This window comes from Phodopus roborovskii, unplaced genomic scaffold (assembly GCF_943737965.1).
Source record: "Phodopus roborovskii unplaced genomic scaffold, PHOROB, whole genome shotgun sequence".
NCBI classification, from domain to species: Eukaryota; Metazoa; Chordata; class Mammalia; order Rodentia; family Cricetidae; genus Phodopus; species Phodopus roborovskii.
The window spans coordinates 34,496,401-34,517,412 of NW_026126416.1; the positions used below are offsets into that span (position 1 = coordinate 34,496,401).

The 21,012-nt window shown below is 41.8% G+C and overlaps 1 protein-coding gene across 1 annotated transcript in view; it reads right to left on the bottom strand.

Annotated features, from left to right (window-relative positions):
* Window positions 1–3,554: 3,554 nt before the first annotated feature.
* Bub1b (BUB1 mitotic checkpoint serine/threonine kinase B) overlaps window positions 3,555–21,012 on the bottom strand; it is a 42,359-nt gene continuing 24,901 nt past the window's right edge. Inside the window, exons 15-23 of the mRNA XM_051183706.1 lie at window positions 16,772–17,046; window positions 15,859–15,992; window positions 14,797–14,937; window positions 14,198–14,298; window positions 9,468–9,617; window positions 7,862–8,004; window positions 6,218–6,386; window positions 5,157–5,263; window positions 3,555–3,802 (exon numbers count right to left, since the gene is read on the bottom strand). Of these exons, the coding sequence (XP_051039663.1) occupies window positions 3,571–3,802; window positions 5,157–5,263; window positions 6,218–6,386; window positions 7,862–8,004; window positions 9,468–9,617; window positions 14,198–14,298; window positions 14,797–14,937; window positions 15,859–15,992; window positions 16,772–17,046 (1,452 nt within the window). The 3' untranslated portion in view covers window positions 3,555–3,570. The remainder of the gene's footprint in view (window positions 3,803–5,156; window positions 5,264–6,217; window positions 6,387–7,861; window positions 8,005–9,467; window positions 9,618–14,197; window positions 14,299–14,796; window positions 14,938–15,858; window positions 15,993–16,771; window positions 17,047–21,012) is intronic.

A 21,012-nucleotide genomic window follows, 5' to 3' on the forward strand; every position in this document is an offset into this window, starting at 1 on the left:
CAACTCTCATTCCTTCTACCATGGGGGCCCCAAGGATCTAACTCAAGTCAACAGGCTCGGTGGCAAGGGCTATTACCAGCTGAGCCATTTCAACACACACACACACACACGCACGCACGCACGCGCGCGCGCACACACACACACACACACACACACACACACACACGCACGCGCACACACACACACAGGCACATGTCATTAGCACATGAGTGGAGGTCAGAGGACAATTTTCAGGAGTTGATTCTCTCATTCTACCCTGTTAATCCTGAGGACTGAACTCAAGAATGTCAAGCTTAGAGTGTCTTTACCCAACTAAATATTTTAGTTTGGAAAAGTACTGTATGTCACTCAATCCTTTGTTCATAGACAAAAGGGTGTAGTGACAGAAATGGTTTTAGAAGTGTGTGTCTAACAGATCACAAAACATTCAGACTCAAAAAACGAATTTTCAGCATGCTACATTTACAAGTTTGGCTGCATTATCTTTAGTGACTTTAAGATTAAGAACTGAGGACCAGCTGGCTCAGTGGTGAAGAACACTTCCTGCTTTTGTAGAGACCTGAGTTCAGTTTCTAGAAACTACCCACATAATGGCTCATATCCATCCATTAACTCCAGTTCCAAGGGATTCAATTCAGCTCCTGGTGTCCTGACTCCCATAGGCACCAGGAACACATGTCGTGCACAGACATACATTCAGGCAAAACACTCAAACACATAAAATAAAATAAATCTTGTTTGTTTTTGAGACGGGTTTTTCTGTGTAGCTTTGTAGTACAGACCAGGCTGGCCTCTAACTCAGAGATCCACCTGCCTATGCCTCCTGGGATTAAAGGCGTGCGCCATCACCACCCAGATCAAAATAAAATACATCTTAAAAAAAAACAAATAATGAGTACCTGGGTTTGATTTCCGGCACCCACATGGCAGCTAGTGACTGGAACTCCAGTTCTGAAAAGTCTAACACCTCCACGAGCACTGAATCAATGTGATGAGTAGAGATACATGCAAAATTCATACTTGTAAAATAAACAAATCTCTAAGAATAAAGAAATAAAAATGATAAAGCTTCCTAAATTTCCCAGGCATTCATTCATTCGTTTGTGAGATGGGGTCCTGGCTATCCTGGAACTCGATCTGTAGACCAGACTGGCCTTGAACTCACAGAGATCTGCCTGCTTCTGCCTCCAGTGCTGGGAATTAAAGGTGTGTGCCACTATGGCTGGCACCCTCTTTTCTTTTAAACACAAGCTTGCCTCAGGTTCTGACAGGGCAAACTGGTCCTAAAGGCAAGATGTCTTGGTCACACGGGTCACCCCACTGGGGAAAATGAGTCTTGAAAGCAATGAGGTCAGTGTCAGCTCACCATACCAATGTTTGAGTGATATAAATTCTTAAGAGTAATTTCTTAGCTTAGAGAATATTTACATTTAGAAAAGATTGTCAAATTGGCTTCTAAGAATGAACCTGCTAATGAGCGACTGTTTCCTTAATCTCACTAGTGTTTTTCTCTAATATATATAATTTACATACTTAAAATATACATATTAGACTTTCAGGGTTTTGCTTGCATGTATGTATGCACACCACATGAGTGCCTGATGAGCTCAGAGGTCAGAAGAGGGTGCTAGATCACCTGGAAATGGAGAAACAGATGGTTTGTGAGCCACCATATGGGTCCTGGGACCAAACCCAGGTCCTCCGGAAAAGCAACAAGTATTCTCAACCTGAGTCATGTCCCCAGCCTCTCACCAACACTATCTTCATCCTTGGGAATGATGATGTATTTCATATGTTGAAGTTCTCATCTATACGTCTTTTCTTTTAAAACAAGGTTTCTCTGTTTATGTAGTTTTGGAGCCTGTCCTAGCACTTACTCTGAAGACCAGGCTGGTCTCGACTCACAAAGATCCTCCTGCCTCTGCCTCCCAAGTGCTGAGATTAAAGGCGTGTGCCACCATCGCCTGGCTCACTTATATGTCTTAATAGGTCATTTGTTTCCTGTCTCCGGGTTTTCTTTCATTTTTTTGTACTTTGGTAAAAGGTTTTTATTTAGGTGCTGTTCTGGGTATTAGAGTTAAGAACTAGGTAAGTTCCTAACCTCAAAGAGTTAAAATTGTAGTAGTGGGATACAGAAAAGGGGGTGTGTGTATACAGGACCGTCTGAGGGTCACCCCTGTGTGCACATGAAGACAAAAGGTGCTATGGAAACACAAAGGGCAAAAGTGACAGGAAGTGACAGGGTTGCTCAAGGGGGTCAGGGAGGCCCACTCTAGTCCAGAGATTTGAGAAGGCGCCAGTGAAGGAAGTCAGTCAGCCACCCACAGGACTGGAGGAGAAGTGCACTTTTAGAAACAAATGTCTGTCCATATGCAGCAACTGGGTGTCTAGCCTGCTGAAGAATTCACTAGACGGACGATTATGCCAAAGGCTCTAAATTTCCTGGTCAGTGTAGGGAACAGAACCGAGGAGGGCAGAGAGGAGCCTGATTACAGAGTGTCAGATAGAGTTTCATCATTTTATATCTTCATAAGAAGCAAATTAAACATCTCTGAAGAGTTGTATTTTGGTTGAGAGAAAGTACTACTTTAATTATCGTTCGGATCCAAATCATGTTTTATGGCTTAATATTTTTAATTGAAACATTTACTCAGGATTTTCTGCTTTCTTAGAGCAACAATAGTGACAGCTGTAAGGGGAAAATCAGGTATTAGCATGAGGAACATCAGATAACTTTGATGTTTTAATATGAAATAAACGACTAGATGGTTCTCATACCCTTACTGAAAAAACAAAACCCTCAGGGCCAAGTGCAGCTGGCACTGCCCTCTGGGTACCCAGTGGCTCATCAGACTATTCTCTTCCAAATCAGTCCACACTTTATGTTCTGACCCCTGCTTCCTCAAGTCAGGCAAAACCATCTTCTATCCCCTCAGCAATCCTTGTTTCCTTCTACACAAAATGACAGGAAGGTGAGTATTCTATTCCAAAAGGTTGGTAAATGCGTTCAGCAACTACAAAAACTCAGATGTGAGCCATGCACAAAACACAACTTGGAAACTTCAGAAAAGTTGGTGTTGTGTACATCATTTAACCTGCTCTCCATCTGAACACCTGCTAAAAGGCCAGAGAACCTGAAGAAATGGCCGGCCAGCTGGCCTGTCATAATCCAATGGCAGCTGTTCTAAATCTAGGACACATAAGTTTCCATGGTAAAATAATTCCTCTCTAAAATTAAACCATTTACCACCTTAGTTTGCAAATGTAGATGAAATGTCAGAAGCACAGATTTAACAAAAAAAAAAAAAAAAAAACCATTTTATTATAAAATACATGGTGAGTGCAAGAGTACATGTTATAAAATTACAAAAGAGAAAAGCAGAGGGGAAAGTAGAAACAAAGGGGTTAAAAAGTACCCATTTGTATGGAATTCGTTTTGAATCAAACAGGTGAGGCTGACAGGGAACAGCATTCTGTTAAAAACTGCCACTGAGAGAAAAGTTCCGGTAGAAAAAGACTGGTAGTGTGTATAAATATGCTCCAATTAAATGAGAGCAACTACAGCACAGCTCAGGCAGGGCTCTGGGAGAGGCTTGACTGCCGGTCTTGCTGAAGGAGCAAGGCTCCAGGACTAATTACCTTCCCCACCTTCCACAAGGCTTTGTCCAGTTGACTGTGGAACGTGGTGTCAAAAACCCCATTCATTTCTGCTGCAAGTTCCCTCAGAACAGACACTGTGGACTCTTCACGGGCATTCAGAATCCGCACAAAGAATTGATTCCATAAGTCACCATCCTTTAGCCTAAGGAAATATGAAAATCATTTTTACCAAAATTAGGCAGATGAAGACTAGAATTCCATCTCAGGTTAACTGTACATGAATGTGCTAAAGTGATGTAGGATAATACTCCGAGATCTAGGGCTGGAGATCACTCACTCTTTTGAAAACTACAAAACAAGTCTACCATGGTGGTGTGAAATGTATATAAAGGGAGAGCCACGCTCTCACCTGAGCCTGCAGATCTCTCCACACAGTAATGTCTCCTAGTGTCTCTCCTCTACAAATGGCACAAAGAAGCTGTCTCCCCTCTAGCCTTCCCCACTCCCACCTCAGGGGTCTGTCACCCTCATAGGTCTCTGGATCCAACTTGACTAAAGGAACTTGTTTGCTTATTCTCTTTGCCCTTTATCTGAAAACATCCACTACTGTAGAGGACAGGGGTGTTAGGAAAAGCCAAGTCACCCCATCTGTCTCCGCTTATGTTAGCTACACGTAGCTGGTCCACAGCCAACTGGAGATGCCTATTAGTCTTCTACATCTTAAAGTATGCTTCAAGCCATTTCATTAACTTATTTATTTTTGCTGCTGTTTGAGACAAGGTCTAACTGTGTACCCTGGCTGGCCCTGAGCCTCTTCCTCCTAAGTGCTGGGATGAAAGGCATGAGCCACTATCTCAGGCTTACACCTATAGAGAGACAAATGTGATTGGCCAAGTTATAATCAAATGAAGAAGAATGTGCAACTTAATGTTTTGGAGAGGAAAGTGGGAAAGGGGCACTAAATCTTCAACACCGATTTAAAATGAAGACAAACTCAAGAAAAGGCAGTAAAGCATGACTTCCTGAACTTCCGCTGGGAAGCCATTGGTGGAGGTGACTTTAAACAGCACTTGGCATCTGAGCGGTTCACAAGCAGGCCCGGGGAGCCCTGGGTCTGGGAGATCATTTATTTCCGTACCAGGAGAGTCTGCTCTATGGTTTGGTTCTACCTACTCCGTAAATAAACAAGTCTAAAATTAGTACCTAACGTGGGAACTTAACTCTCTTCAAAAGACAACTTTTGATAAGCATAGCTGTTAAAAAGACTAACCCCAATGGTTAGAAAATTATTCTTCTAAAAGGTTTCTAATATTTCTAAAACAAGAAGCTCCCATACTACTACATAATATACGAAGGTTCAGAATTCTCTAAAGTCGGAAGAGTCTATGACTTAGTTTCAGTTGGTAATTCTTTCCCCCTCTCTAGCAAACACAGAGAGATCACTGGAATCACAGTACCTGGTTTAGGAAACTAAGGTTACTCCACAGCAGGGGCACTGAGGAAAGAGGGAACTAAGTACAGGGATGGGTGGGAACCCTGCAGGATCTGGTACTTACTCTGAAGTACTCTGGCTAAGTTTCCAGAGGAGTCCATCTTGGAAGACATGTAGGTGTTCCTTGAACAACAGTAAGTGTGCTAGGTCTGCTATACCCAATAGATCTACCTGAAATCACAAAACATACCATGAGCTAAAGTCATTAATGCTTCTATTATAAACTTATTTATATAAAAGTTGAAAAGCATACCAAAGCTTAACTGTGTATTTTATAACATATTTTAGTAGATGTTCTTATCTTTACGGGGAGAAGCCCCTCAAAGAAATGACCAGAGATAACCTAAGGGATTATTATTATTATTATTATTATTATTATTATTATTATTTGTTTTTCCAAGATAGGGTTTCTCTGTGTAGCCTTGGCTGTCCTGGAACTCACTCTGAAGACCAGGCTGCCCTCAGACTAACAGAGATCCTCCTGCCTCTGCCTGCCAAGGATTAAAGGCCTGTGTCATTACCACCTGGCTAAAGAATTATTTTTAAAAGCTAAAGACAACAAATGACCTGGATTACCAAATCACACCAGCATACCTACTCCATCCATTCTTCATGGACTCCAGCTGTGATCTACTGTGGCCCATGTGGCCACTTCAGGTACATGCTACCTGTCCAATCAGCAAGTATCTCATGTCTAGAGGATATGTTTGCATATAATACAATCATATAAGACACCTCACATTTGTTGTAATGTTCTGTTCATATACATCATTGCATTTAGTCTTTCCAAGTCGCTACTATCTTTACTGTAGAGTGAAAAGGTAAAGAGAATAATTCATAAGAAATGGCACGTTTTGGCACGTTCGGTGAGTAAAAGAAATGTCCCGAGCACTTAGTTACTGAGTTATGTATTTGCATGTGTACATTTATAGTATTGAATGTTGTGACAGTATTGAATGTTGTGACAGAAAGACTGTTATCTAAGCTGCATGGTGATACAATGTTTGGAAATGAGGTCATCTTTTCTAGGCAAGTCAATGGCAGTAATACTAGCTTTCATAGCTTATCCAGATACGGAAGAGGCTAAGAAATGCTCTCCGTATTTGCACGGGCTTTTCCACTTACCTGGTAGGGAGTACAGTTCTCCAGGATCTTTTGTCCTTCTAGGGTCTGTACAGTAGGAAAGCCACTGAGGGAAAAAGCATCCAGTTGCATCCTCAGGTCAACACTGTAGGAAAAGTCCACGATCTTCACAGCATGATCATTCTTATTGCAATCGTAGGGATCGTGGATTCTGAGGCCAGATACAAGAGGAGATAATAGAAACATGCTATGAAAGCAGCTGCTCGGCTGCTCAGTTTTTTTTTTTTCCCCCTTTCAGAACTACAGGTGAGTCTTATCCTTGCCAACAGTGCCCTCCAGTGGTTAGTTATGAAAATGCACATGTAGAAGTAATGGCAGTGCCTGCCCAAAGGGTTAAGTTGGTTTTGGCCACACAGAAGCTACCTAAATGTAAACCACAGTGTATGGCCACCTCAGGACATTCTCAACCTTTGTACTATGCAGTAAGTACTGAAGTTAGAAGTAGGCTCTGCCCCATGCAGGTGACACTGCCCTTACTGTTACTGTAACAATTTGCTCCAGAGGAAAAACAAAAACAAAACAAACAAACAAAAAAAACTCTTTTCACATTTCTTTTCTCTATTAGTTCCTCCAGTTGCTAACTGGAAGAGGCGCAGGTCTTACTTAAATCCAGGCTTCCCGAGACCTGGCTCACACAACTCTACAGCAGGGTTTTTGAGTTTACAGCAGCTCCCATTTTCCTTGGCATAGACCAACTTAATTTTGTTTTCTAAAACTGTGGTCACTTAAAACATTTTTTGTGCGCTAGAGTTTCCAGATTAATGAAGAGCATGACTGCCCTCTAGTTCTGTTTCTACTCAGCTACTTACATTGCAAAGGGCAAAACCTCTCTTCCTCCTCCTCTCCCTGGGGATCAAACCCAGGTTAGCAATCTCATTACTACCAAGCAAGATTCTCACCCCTCCATCTCATCTTCCTCACAAGTTTTGTAAACAATAAACAGAGTGACTTCAAAAGACTCTTTCTTGGGGCTGGAGAGATGGCTCAGAGGTTAAGAGCTTTGGCTGCTCTTCCAGAGGTCCTGAGTTCAATTTAAAAAAAAAAAAAAAACCATTCATAACTTTACTTCCGGGCACAGGCCTTAATCCCAGTACTCAGGAGGTAGAGGCAGTCGGATCTCTGAGTTCAAGGCCACCCTGGTTTATAAAGTGAGTTCCAGGGTCAGCCAGGACTACACAGAGAAACCCTGTCTTGAAAAACATATATACATATATATATATATGTACACAATATGTACATATATAAAATAAAAAGGTTTTCTTGCTTTTAATATCTTATGACTATAAAATGTATCCTGTCAAATTTGTTAAATAAGATAAAGTCCTTTTATTTTTCTCCTGGCATGCCCAGGGCCTCATGCATGCAAGGCAAGGACCCTATCACGTACACATGCACAGACACAGGATCCACTATCAACACCCACTCGGCAGCTTGCAAACATCTGTAACTCCAGTTCCAGAGGGCCTGACCCTCCTTCTGGCCTCAGTGGGCACCAGGCATGCAAGTGGTGCACAGACAAACAAGCGGGCAAGACACTTCCTCGAATTATTTTAGGCATAAATATGATAATTATCCATGTTTTTAAAAAAAAAAAGTGGCCAATGTAAGAAAATAAAAAGGACCCACCTGTTTCTTAGAATCAGACTCCTTGGACTCAAGTCTCCATGAACTATTTCAGCCTTGTGGAGCTTCTCCACTATTGTCAAGAGGTTATAAATAATCAGGACTATTATTTCATGAGTCACAAACTCACTGTGTTGGAGAAGATCCTGGAAACAGACAGACAGAAAACTGTTTCTCCAGCTGGTCCACCTGCAACACCGCCCCCTGATGACCAATGCTGTGTGCATTTCTTTCCATTCCCCGCCAGAATGCAGGCTGGACCCTGGCCCCAGCTTTAAGTGAGGCCCCTGCAGACTGGAAGGGTTTGATGAGACTGGATGAAGAGCATGCAGAAAAGGGAGAGGTACCTGCTGCCAAGCCAAGAGACCCTTTTGATCCCTGCAATCTACACAGTGGACAGAGAACTGACTCCTGCAAGCCACATGCATGTGCAAGCTTACCTACATGTGAACACACACACATACACACACACACACACACACATAAAGCAAAACTTGTTTTTTAATTTTGGCAGTGAGAACTAAAGAACAAAGCAAAGAAAAAAACTTGATATATTGCATGCCTGTATTTTAAAAAGGATGCAGGGGAGGCAGAATAATCAAGACAATTTTTTTTTTTTTTTTTTTGCCTTAAATAAGTTAATAATTATTCTAGTTAGGTGATTCATTCATCCCCTGGAACCCCTAGGGAAAAATGTTAAAAAAAATACCCAACAGACACTTTGTCAAAACAATTGGAGAAGGTGGCTGGGGAGGCAGCTCAGTGTAGAGCAAATGCCTAGATATACAGGGCTCTGGTCAATCCTCAGCACTAAACACCAACCAGAACCCTCAAAAAAAAAAAGATGCCAGGTGTGGTGGTGTCCCCCATTAATCCCAGTACTCAGGAGGCAGAGGCAGGAGAATCTGTGAGTTTGAGACCAGCCTGGTCTACAAAGTGAGTTCTGGGACAGCCAAGGCTACACAAAGAAACCCTGTCTCACAAAACCAAAACAAACTAAAACAAAAACAAATGACTCAACCAGCCAACAAAGTATCACCTGAGAAAAGAATCATTAATACTTTTAAATTGCAATTAAATTTTCTTTCTCTAGAGATGATGTGTTGGTGTTCACCTGTAATCACAGCAATTGGGAGCACTTTTGTGAGTTCAAGGCCAGCCAGGTCAGTGCACTTGCCACCAAGCATGCTGATCCAAGGAACCCACAGAGAGAACTAACTTGCAATTATCCTCAGTATCCACATGTACACCAAAGCACGCACGCACACATACACAGACACTAAATGTTAAAAAAATAAAATTAAAAACTGGCTTATTTCTAGATGATTGAAAGGAATTTTGTGTTAAATATCTTAAAAATTTAATTGCATTTATGTGTGTGTTTGCACATGCCATGATATGAGAGTGAAAACTAGAGAATAATTTACAGGATTTAATTCTCTCTCATCACAATTTGGGTCCTGGGGATCAAACTTAGGTCATTGGACTTGGCAGCAAGTTCCCCACCTGCTGAGGCACCACACCAGCCCTATATGAAATGTCTTTCATAAATCTAGTGTAAACTTCTTCTTTACATCTTAAGTTGTATGTTTTGAGTATCATCACAAACCTGAAGGGTGGAACACTTTATATACTGGAACCAAACGATATGGCCATCTTGGTACTGAAAATAGCTGCAAAGCTGGTCACGGTCCTCCTTTAGACGCTCCTTTAACTTGAGGGTGATATACAAATCCCATGGGACAGGTTGAAAAGATGCCTGTAAGACATAATATTTAACATGTAAGGGCAATTAGAATACGTGGTGATGGCTGACAGATTGAAAATACAAGCTCTCACTACCTATCCATGGCCTAGAACTCTCATACAGACCAGGTTGGCCTTGAACTCAGAGAGATCTACCTGACTCTTGCCTCCTAGGATAAAAAGTGTATTCTATACCATGCTAGGCTGGAAAATACATGTCTTAGTCATAAAGAACAAAATCATATTATTTGTAAGAAAATAGAAATGAAGATTATGTTAAGTGAAGCAAGCCAGACATAGAAAGACAAATGCCCTGTTTTCTATTTAACTATACATGCACGAAAGCAGGAGGAGACTATGAGGGGGCAGCAATGGGGAGAGGGTGGCAGAAGGGGAGCAAGTATGAGTAAGTACAATTGTTTACACACACACACACACACACACAGACACACGCACGCACACACGCACGCACGCACACACGCATGCACCCACACCCCTACACGTTATAAGTATAAGTAAAGTACAATTGTTTACACGCGCGTGTACACACACACACACACACATGCATGCACGCACACACTCCTACACATTATTTTTTATGCTAAAACCAACCAACCAACCAACCCAAAACACAATAACAACAAAAACTGCAGACTCAGAAGGCAGAGGTAGGAGGACTAACATAAACTTAGGCTAGCCTGGTCTACATATTGAGTTCCAGAACAGCTAGGACTTCAGTGCGAGACCCTGTCTAAAACAAACAAAATCAACAAAACCCTTTCTTACTGCCTGTCTTAGTCCCGGTTGTATTGCTAGGAAAAGACACCATGACCAAGGCAACTCTTATAAAAAGAAAGCATTCAATTGGGGGACTGGCTTACAGTTTCAGAAATTTAGTCCACTATCATCATGGCAGGGAGCGTGGCTGCATGCAGACAGGCATGCTGGTGGAGAAGTAGTTAAGAGTTCTACAACCTGATGCTTAGGCAGAGAGAGAATGACTCTGGGCCTGGCATGGGCTTTTTGAAAGCTAAAAGCCCACCCCCAGTGACATATTTCCTCCATCAAGGCCACACCTATTAGTCCTTCTAATCCTATCAAAGAATTACACCCCCTGGTGACTAAGCATTCAAATATATAAAACTATGGGGTCCCGTCCTTATTCAAATCACTATACAGACCTTCTGATAGTCCAGAAAATATAAAGTAAAAAGTAATTTTAAAAAGCATACTTTTGGGGGCTAGAGAGATGGCTCACTGGTTAGAGCACTGGCTGCTCTTCTGGAGATCCTGAGTTCAATTCCCAGTATCCAATGGTGGCTCACAGACATCTATAGGGGAATCTGATGCCCCCGTTTGGCATAAAGGCATACATGCAGATAGAGCACTCTTATACATTGAAAAAATAAATAAATCTTTTTTTAAAAAAGCGCAATCTGGCCAGACACAGCACACCTTTTTAATGCCAGCACTCTTCTGTGAGTTCAGAATAAAACACCAAAACAAACCAACAAAAACCAAAGCATAAGCTATACAAGAGGACACAGGAGCAATAAATACAGTTCTAAAAGCTGGGAGGAGAATAGAGTTAACGACTTAGAAGATTCACAGGAACAGAGCAGCCTTGGTACACAGATCCTACTGCAGGAACCCTGAAGCACCAGCTAGGTAGGGTCTGGATGCAGCCACAAGAGTGCCTGAACCACACTTCAGAGGAATTCAGTCTCCAAATTCTCCTTCCTGACCCTGTAGGCCAGCGGGACAATGACTCCTCCCCTCCCTCCCTCTCCAGAAGGACTGGCCTAGAAGAAGCCAGGCACTGTGAGGTGGGGCGGAAACTAGGAAGTTTATACATCAGAGGTTACACCATCCATGTCACTTCTCTTCCACACTATGCTCGCTCCAGCAGTCAGGCTCACATTCTCTGGGCAGGGAACGAGAAGCCTTCTTTCAGTGAGCCAATCAGCTCAAGAGAAAAGATGTTGGTGGGTTTCCAATAAAATGTCAAAACTACATCATCTACAGTGATGCTCACACTGCCAAGGTCTCTCTATGTACACACAGCTTCCAACTAGCTTTTATACACCTAACTCCAAAGAGAGCAAAACACTCCAAGTTGCTAATATGAAAAGACAGAACTTTAAATAGACAAAAAGAAGACAGGTTGGGGGAGGGGGGAGGCAGGGGAGGGGGATGTAGAACAACACCTTTTTCTTCTCTTTAAAGAAAACATTTATTTTGTGTGTGTGTGTGTGTGTGTGTGTGTGTGTGTGTGTGCACGCTCATGAGCGTGCCATGGCATGGGTGTGAAAGAGACAAGACAACTTGGGAGAGTTGGCAATGTCCAACCATGCCAGTTTCAGAGGTTGTCAGGCTCGGTGGCAAGCACCTTTATCCACTGGGCCAGCTTGCTGATCCAAGAAAAACACATTATTTAAGGGCAGCCTGGTCTACAGAGTGAGTCCCAGGACAGCCAAGGTTACACAGAGAAACCCTGTCTTAAAACAAAGACCAATAAAACAAACAAAAGAAAAACAATTAATATTTCAATAAGATAAAGAGCATTCCCCCTTTGAAAGAAATAATAAAACTTATAAAGAGACTGAAAATATGGTTGATAAAATAGTCATTTTGAATCCATAGGTTGTACATTGCAGGGTTCAACCAACCACAGATTGGAAATACTTGAGGTGTGTGTGTGGGGGAGAGTAAGACACAATAAATAACATAGTATGCACATTATGTTAGTGATCCGGTGAGGATTTAGAGCTTAAAGTGAGTATGTGCAGGTTATTTGCAATACTATGTCAGTCTGTATAAAGGACTTCAGTATTCTCAGGTTTGGTTATCTCAAATGGGAGGGAGGTGTCTTAGAATTAATCCCCTGCAGCTACAGAGAGAGACTGCACTACAGAGAGAAAGACAAAGGAGAAGCTAGAGGGAGAATGGTAACATTTTAGTTTTGTCTGTCTCTTATGTGGTGGACACTCAAGTGCAGGTGTCCTCAGAAAAGGACCACACACCCCTGGAGCTCACAGGCGGCTGTAGGCGCCGGGAATCAAACTCCATCTCTCTAGCCCCATCAGAGGGAGAGGAAGGGAGGGGGAAGGTAGTGGGGAGGGGAGGAGGGGGAGGGAGGGAGAAAGGGAGGGAGGGACATAGAGGAAATACAGGGTGGTGAGATGGCTCAGTGGGTACAGGTGTTTGTTTTCATCAAGCCAGAACCATATGATGAGACAGAAGTGAGGCCCACAACTTGTTGTTGGACCTACACACACACACCAGACACACCCACACCAGACATACACACACACACCACACATATACACACACAGGCCACAAAGACACACATACAATAAATAAATGCTAAACAAATGATTGTCTAGGAAAGACCTATATCTAGTATGAGAAATTATAAATTGAGAAAACAGAAAATTGAAAGAAACCAGTTTTTTCCAAAGAAAATGTCAAGTCTGAGTCTCCAGGCAGAAATGTTCACTGACTTGAGTGATATCTGCCCAGCAGGTAGGCAATATTACTTATATCAAAGTGGGTTGACAAACAAGACTATAGGATCCAGAGATAGGGAGAGACTTCACACAAAGTACTGGAATTAAAAGGACAGCTGGGGAGACCTGCTGGGTCTTTTAAAACTAGGTAAAAGCAAAGACTGTGAGGTTGGAGCCCTGCCAACAGGGAAAAAACAAAAGTCATCACATGCTTTAGAATGAAAACCAACTAAGTGTCCATGCCCAGGTGAGCGTGGTTTGGGTTCTAGCACACCCTTTTTTGCACACAAAATCGTTTTGCTGAGCATTAAAACAATGAAAAAAGATTAGGACTGCAAAAGACTTCAGAAGTAAGGTTGGGGTTTGTGTGGCTCAGTGGTGTGGAAAACAGGCCTATATAATGTTTCTAGAACAGCAGAAGAAAAACCAAACACCAAAACCAGTCAATCAAACAATAACAGAAGCCTTGTAACAAGCAAGGTTACAAAAGAAGGCTTTAAAATTCTTTTTGTTTTGTTTTGTTTTTTTTTTTTCTTCTCTTTTTTTGAGACAAGGTTTCTCTGTGTAACAGCCCTAGCTGTCCTTGAACTCAGAGATCCATCTGCCTCTGCCTCTCAAGTGCTAGAAAGTGCTGGAATTAAAGGTGTGCAGCCACCAGAACCTGGCTTAAAATTCTAAAGAAAAAAAAAATTAACAAAGAATTCTATATCCAGTCAAACCACCAATCAAGAAAAGATGTAGAGTAAGGAATTTTCTGACCCAGAGGATTTTAAAAAAAACATGTTATTGCCTCCTTTTTCTCAGAAAGCTACTAAGTACTCTTCCAAAATAAGAGGATTGAAGCTAAGAAAGAAATGGGTTTCTGCATGTCCAATATAAGCAAAGTAATGACAGAACCCTACAGGGAAGGAAATGGAGATTTTAAGGTGACACTAATGTATGTCAAGACTAGAATACGACAGTCTTTACACAATAGTCCCTCCTTTCTGATCCCCGTCTTGACATAGAATGGTTCACCGATTTCCCAGTAAGAAGCCAGTAGATAGGTATTTACAAAGTAATGAAATTACAGAGTCAGTCTCACCTTGATCATGGTTAACTCTGCTGAGTTTCTTGGTGCCACCCAGAATAACTTGTAATCGTCACATATTAGGTATTCCTGTTTAATGCAGTAGTCTTCGTTACCTGTTGACAAGTTAGATTCTACTTTAAAAGTCACGGTGAACATATATAAGTCTGTACACTTTACCTCCCGGCTAAGGATGAGAGGTGCTAGTGTATTTGCCAGTGAGTAGCATCTATTACACTTTTCAGAATCAAAAGGAGAGCTAGACAGATGGTGCAGTAGTTAAGGGCACTAGTTCTTACAGAGGACCTGGGTTTGATCCCCAGCACCCATACGATAGTGCACAATCATATATAGAAACCTAGTTCTAGGAGAACCAATAGGTATCACATACATGCAGGCAATAAACATTCATAAAGTAAATAAATAAATCTTAAAAGATATTTAAAAACAAAAGGAGGCTGCTGTTACTTTGGCATGAAATTACCAATGTGTTAACCTCTATAATGCTATTTATTACAACCTAGGAATGTTTATAGTGTTCAAGGGTTTGTGGTGTTCAAATCACTTATTTGTATGCTGTCATATGCAAAAGGCAGGTATTCAACAGTACTTACCTAATTCAATTTCCTTCCCCGTTTCCAGGGTAGGCAATGGTCTATCTTCCATAGAAAACTCTGCAAAAGCACTTGACTCTGGGAGGGCCTTTAGTAGTTGTAGTCGATACTGTGAACACCAGGGTGACTGACTAGCATTTTCTGTGGAGAAAATAAGTTGAAATAAGCATCACATAGAAACTAATGCTTAAGGCGAGATGTGTGATGGCACATTCCTTTAATCCCAGCACTTGGGAGGCTGAGGCAGGCCGATCTCTGTGAGTTCAGGGCCAACTTGGTCTACAGCAATGGTTCTCAACCTGCAGGGGTCTCATATCAGATATTCACATTATGACTCACAATAGTAGCTAAAAGTTATGAAGGAACAACACAATTTTATGATTGGGGGTCACCACAACATCCAGGAACCCTGTATTAAAGGGTCACAGCATTAGGAAGGTTGAGAAACACTGGACTACAGAGCAAGTTCCAGCATAGCCTGGTCCACACAGAGAAGCCCTGTTCCACCCCCTCAAACACACAAAAACAAACCTGAGCAGTGGTGGCACATGCCTTTAATCCTACCACGTGGGAAGAGGCAGGTGGACCTCTGTGAGCTTGAAGCCAGCCTGGTGTACAGAGGAAGTTTCGGGAAGCCAAGGCCACACAGAGAAACTATCTCAACTTTGTCTCAACCCCTACCCCACCCCTACAAAATGCTGGGCAGTGGTGGTGCATGCCTTTAATCCCAGCACTCAGGAGGAAGAGGAAGGTGGATCTGAATTTGAGGCCAGACTGGTCTACAGAGTGAGTTCTAGGGATACATAGAGAGAGAAACCCTGTCTCAGAAAAACAAACAAAAGACTAGCAGGGAAAAGACCCCAACAAGATTACAAAATCAGCACCGCTCATCTGCCCACATTCAGTTGCCTTACATACTTATGAATTATGTTGTGTTACTGCTGGTTTATCTGAGAAATATCAGTTTGTGGCAACCTCACTAGTCAACAGGTCAGTCTGCTGAGGGATGTAAATGCCCACCATGCAGATCTAGAAGCTTGCCCACAGGCTGGATGGATCTACCTGTGGCGTCATTAGTTAGCTCCAGCTTCTCAGGAAGCTGAAGGCCTTTGATGGAGGAGGTACTGGTAACTGAAGCAGAGGATCCAGAGAAGCCGGATGAGTGTGTGGCTTCACGGCTGTCTTCAATAATTGGGCTGCAAGAAATGAAAGTGCAACTGTCCTTAGGGATAGTATACACCAACTTACGTTAGAACTTTAAAAAATGTCTAAATGAAGATGCATTTCTTTTCAGTGTTCGCCTGCATATATGAAGTGCACCGATGTGAGAGCAGGGAGAAGCCAAGAGAGCAGGCCAGGTCCCCTAGAATTGGAGTTGCAGGGGGTTGTGAGCTCTGACTGTTGGGAACTGAACCTGGGGCCTCTGCAAGAGTAGTGTTTTCAACAACCGAGCCATCGTTTTAGCCCCCAACTTTTTTAATTTATAAATTTTACAAAAAATTTATTTTAAAATAATTTATAGTTGCTCTGATTTTTATTAGTCTCATTTTTAAAGCATATCATTTTCCCAAAACAGGAAATAGATAGAAAAACACTATTCACTTATTGCCTATATATGAGTGTTCTGCTCACATGTTTATGCACAATGTATATGCCTGGAGAAGTCAGAAGACAATGGACACCCCAGAACTGGAGTTAGGAGTTGTGATCACCATGTGGGTTCTGGGAATCAAACCCAGGTTCTCTAAAAGAACAAGTCTCTTAACTGCTAAGCCATCTCTCCTATACCTTTGAGTCTTATTACCACCAAAATTTACATCTTCTAATCCTCAAACCCAGAACAATCTGTACACTCCAGACATTATACCTGGGACAGACTGACTTTCTTTTTAAGCATCTGGCAGAAGTAAGAGCCTGATGACTGCTCACTGTAACTGACAAGCTCACAGACCAAGAGAACAAACGCTGTAATCACCTCAGTTTCTTGACGCTGAGGGTCTGGTTATAAATAGTGGCCAGCGCAATGTGATGGCCCTCAGTGGTCTTCCCATCTAGATCCTCTTCCTGCAATAGTCTCTCAGGATCGGAAGGGATGCTCTGCAAGGACGGTATCTCATGGAAAGGGGTAGATGCAAAACGAGGCCCTCTAGCAAAGTAACAAGTGTCCTCAGGGTTAGGACAAATGGTTACATTCCTGAAACTTGGGATGGTGGCATCCTCATTCAAAGGATCAATTCCTGTAAGTTCATCCTAAAATTAAAAATAAAACAAAACATAGTTTAGCTGAGATAGTCAACCAACATGTAAATGGAATATATGTATGCTTAGACATTAAATCTTTGAAATGAGATTTAGAAATAACATACCAAGATGTCTAGTTAAAGACAATTTTAAAAGTATAGTACAGCTTCAGGGAAAGCAATTTTGTACTTCACCAAAAAATAGACTGTGAGGCCTCTCCACATGTGAAAAAACTATTTAACGTCGTCTTCCAAACAATCTTACCTGAAAGCTGAAGAAGCACTGATACTACTTTTCTCCCTTAAAGAGCATTCTGGGGGCTAGAGAGATGGCTCAAAGAGAACTGGACACCTTTCCAGACGACATGGGTTCAGTTCCTAGCACCTATGCAGGGCAGCTCAGCTCAGCTCCAAGGGCTTTGACACCCTCTTTTGGCTTCCACAGGTACCCACCACACACATGGCATTCAGTTACAGAACCACATGTACACACAGATAAAAATACTTCTTTTAAAAACAGCCTTTGAATTCAGATGTGGTGGCATACAACTTTAAGCCCAGCACTCAGAAGGCAGGTGGATCTCTGATTCGGGGCCAGCCTGGTCTACGTAGTGAGTTCCAGGATGGCTAGAGCTACATAGTGAGACCCTATTTTGAAAAACCAAGCTTAAAAAAAAAAAAGAAAAGAAAAGAAAAAAGAAAAACAACCAATTCCAGGACGGTCACAATACTGGTTGTATTGTTTAATTAAATAATTAAATTGGGCATGTGTGTGAGCACATGTGAACCATGGCAGGCATATGGAGGTCAGAGGACAATTTGTTTAAGTCATTTTTCTCCTTCTACCTTATGGGTCCTAGGGACTGAACTCAGGTTTCAGAATTGGCAGCAAAGGGCACTAAGCCATCTAGCTGGCCCCACAATGTCTATTGATTAGAAATTAGTCAAGGGGCTAGGGCTGTAATTCAGTGACCTGAGGACTAGAAGGAAAATGTAAGAAAACTTCGTCAAGGCTTCCGCGTTATTCCCTATTTCTTACGACATGAAGCTATTTTAAAATATATACAATTTTTATGAATATTTAAATATCCCTAGGCTAAATATTCCTGAAATAATTAGCTAGTTGAAAGGTTAAAAACACTAAGGTTTTTTTCCTAACATGTATTGTTTAGCTGCCCTAAAGATTAAACCATTTTATATATTTACCTACAATATAAGAAATAGCCACTTTATTCAAACCCATAGATACTAATTTGCTAGACTATCTACAATTTGACATACTTGACACTTTTTCTGACTCAAATAAATTAAGGAAGTAAAAAATAGAGATACACCTCAAAGAGACAGTGCGTAGATTTACACTAGCCTAGCCAGGCTTGTCTCAAAAAGCAAAAGAAAAAACAAAATTTCATTGTTTTTTTTGAGACAGGGTTTCTCTGTAGTTTTGGTGACTTTCTTAGAACCCGATCAGTTGACCAAGCTGCCTTGAACTGACAAAGATCTGCCTCCCTAGAATAGGACTGGGATTTAAGGTGTGCCTCACCACCGCCAGGTGCAAAAGAAATGATCATAAATTGATACGATAAATATGATAAAGTGCTTAACTGGGCAGCAAGCCTGGTTTACAGAAAAAGTTCCAGTCAACCAAGGATACACAAAGAAAACTTGTCTGGAAAAACAAAAACAAAAAAATTAAAATAAACTACTGTTTATGGATCTATCTATTAGTTTAGAAATTTTAAATATGACTGGAAGGGAAGCTAAAAAATTCAGGTAGATATTTCTTAACAAATGCAAGCAAGTGATTGCAAGGGAAAGGGGAAAGCAAGGGAGAAAGGGAGAGAGGAGGGGGAGGGAAAGAGAAAGACAGACTATGGGTGAGAAGGAGAGCCCTTTAATATCCAAGCTGTCAGCGAGTAGCTGAACCTAGAAACTGGCCTAACCCACCCTACCCAATCCACCACATACTGGCTGGGGTTCTTCAGAACAAAGTATGCATTAGTTACTCTTTTCAACCACTGCGCTTCATAGCAACCAGGAAACTAACTGCATCAGAACTACAGAGTAACTTTCCCAAATTAGTTAAAACAAAGGGGAAATAATTCGTAGATTCCTTCTCCAGAAATTTAAATCACATAAAACTGGAATGGGGCCTGAGTGTCTTCTTTCAATCAAAATCCCCTATGGCACTTCTGAATCATTGGAAATCTCTATCTTTTGGATATATAATAGCATTGATAGCCACGTGTGAAAAATCTATCCAGCTATACAATCCTGTGAACTTTATTAGATAGCAAATATATCTCAAAAAAGTAAATAATAAGAAAACTGTATTTTAAAAAATGTCTCCCAATGACTCTGCTCATTTCCTTGGATGTGGAGTAACTACTGTCACAGACACTGCTCATCACGTCCCCAGAAAAGTCTTCAAATTAAACACATCAGTCCTCCTCAACCTCCCAAGTGCCTGGGTGCCGTTTGCCGAGAAGCACCCTTCTTTTTCCCTAAAGTTTCAACAAAATGCCAATGCCTAGGCCCTTTATTTTTAAAGTTTGAATTGAAAGCCTATAAAGTACCTTTGTACACCCGGGTATCATCAGGTAGTGACCCTATCATGACAGCACTTAAAACAACAGAAAGGGGACCATAAGATGGATCAGTGAATAAATAAAGGCACCTACAGCCAAACCTGAGGACTTTCGCATGGTGTAAAGAGAGAGCTTCTAACCTCTACATACAAGCACTCTCACACATGCAAAAACAAAACAAATGTAAATAAATAAACTACAACAGGAAGGAAAAATGGTTGGTCTGCATAATGTTTCTCCATTGCCACAAAATGCATTTTACATATATGTTGGATAAGCCAGGCAGTGGTGGTGCATGCCTTTGATCCCAGCACTCGGGAGGCAGAGGCAGGAGGATCTCTATGAGTTTGAGACCAGCCTGGTCTACAAGAGGAAGTTCCAGGACAGGCTCCAAAGCCACAGAGAAACCCTGTCTCAAAACACCAAAAGGAAACAAACAAACAAAAAACCCAAAACCATGTATGTTGGATTAAAAAAGAAATAATTGGAAGTATGAAAAAGCTGTCAAATTATTGACTCCCCCCCCCCACCTTTTACAACTTTGGGATCTAATTCATCACTCTACAGTGTGCATCTCTCAGTGTTCTAGTGTTTATACCAGCGTGCTATTTCAGATTTTCATCCCTCAGAAAGGAACCACAGTGCAAGCAGCCCCTTCCCACTGCCTTCCCCATTGTTCCCAACTACTCTGCTCTATCCTGGACACTTCGTGTAAATGGAAAATAATTTATTTTTATTTTTATTTATTTATTTTTGGCTTTTCGGGACAGAATTTCTCTATGTAGCCATGGCTGTCCCAGAACTCACTCTGTAGACCAGGCTGGCCTCACAGAGATCCGCCTGTCTCTGCCTCCTGAGTGCTGGGAATAAAGGTGAGCCACCACCGCCCGGCTGAGCACATGCTTCTGAGCACATGCTTGCACTTAACTGCCCTAGGTTTAACACTTTAAAGAATGGCCAACAAGTGTTCCAAAATGACTCTTCCAGCATGCTTACCCTCAAACACTTGTTATTACTTCTCTCTTGATTATAGACATTCTAGTGGGTACAATGAATATCTTTTCATGTGCTTAGTTCAAATTAGTGATTTTGATTTTAACCCTACACTTCTTTTGAACAAGGTCTAGCTATGTATTCAAGCTGGACTCACTCACACTCACGTAGCCTGGGCTGATGGTGAACTCTGGACCCTCTGCGTGCACCGCCCACTGATACCACTACACGCTTGCTCAGCACTTAACCCTAAATTTTTGTTTTAAACTTAAATACATTTATTTGTATTTGTGCCCGTGTGGGGATGGCGGTGGGGATCAGAGGCACAACTGTGCAAGTCAGTTTTCTCCTTTACCACGTGCGACCCAGTGGGAATCAATCTCAGGCTCAGGCTT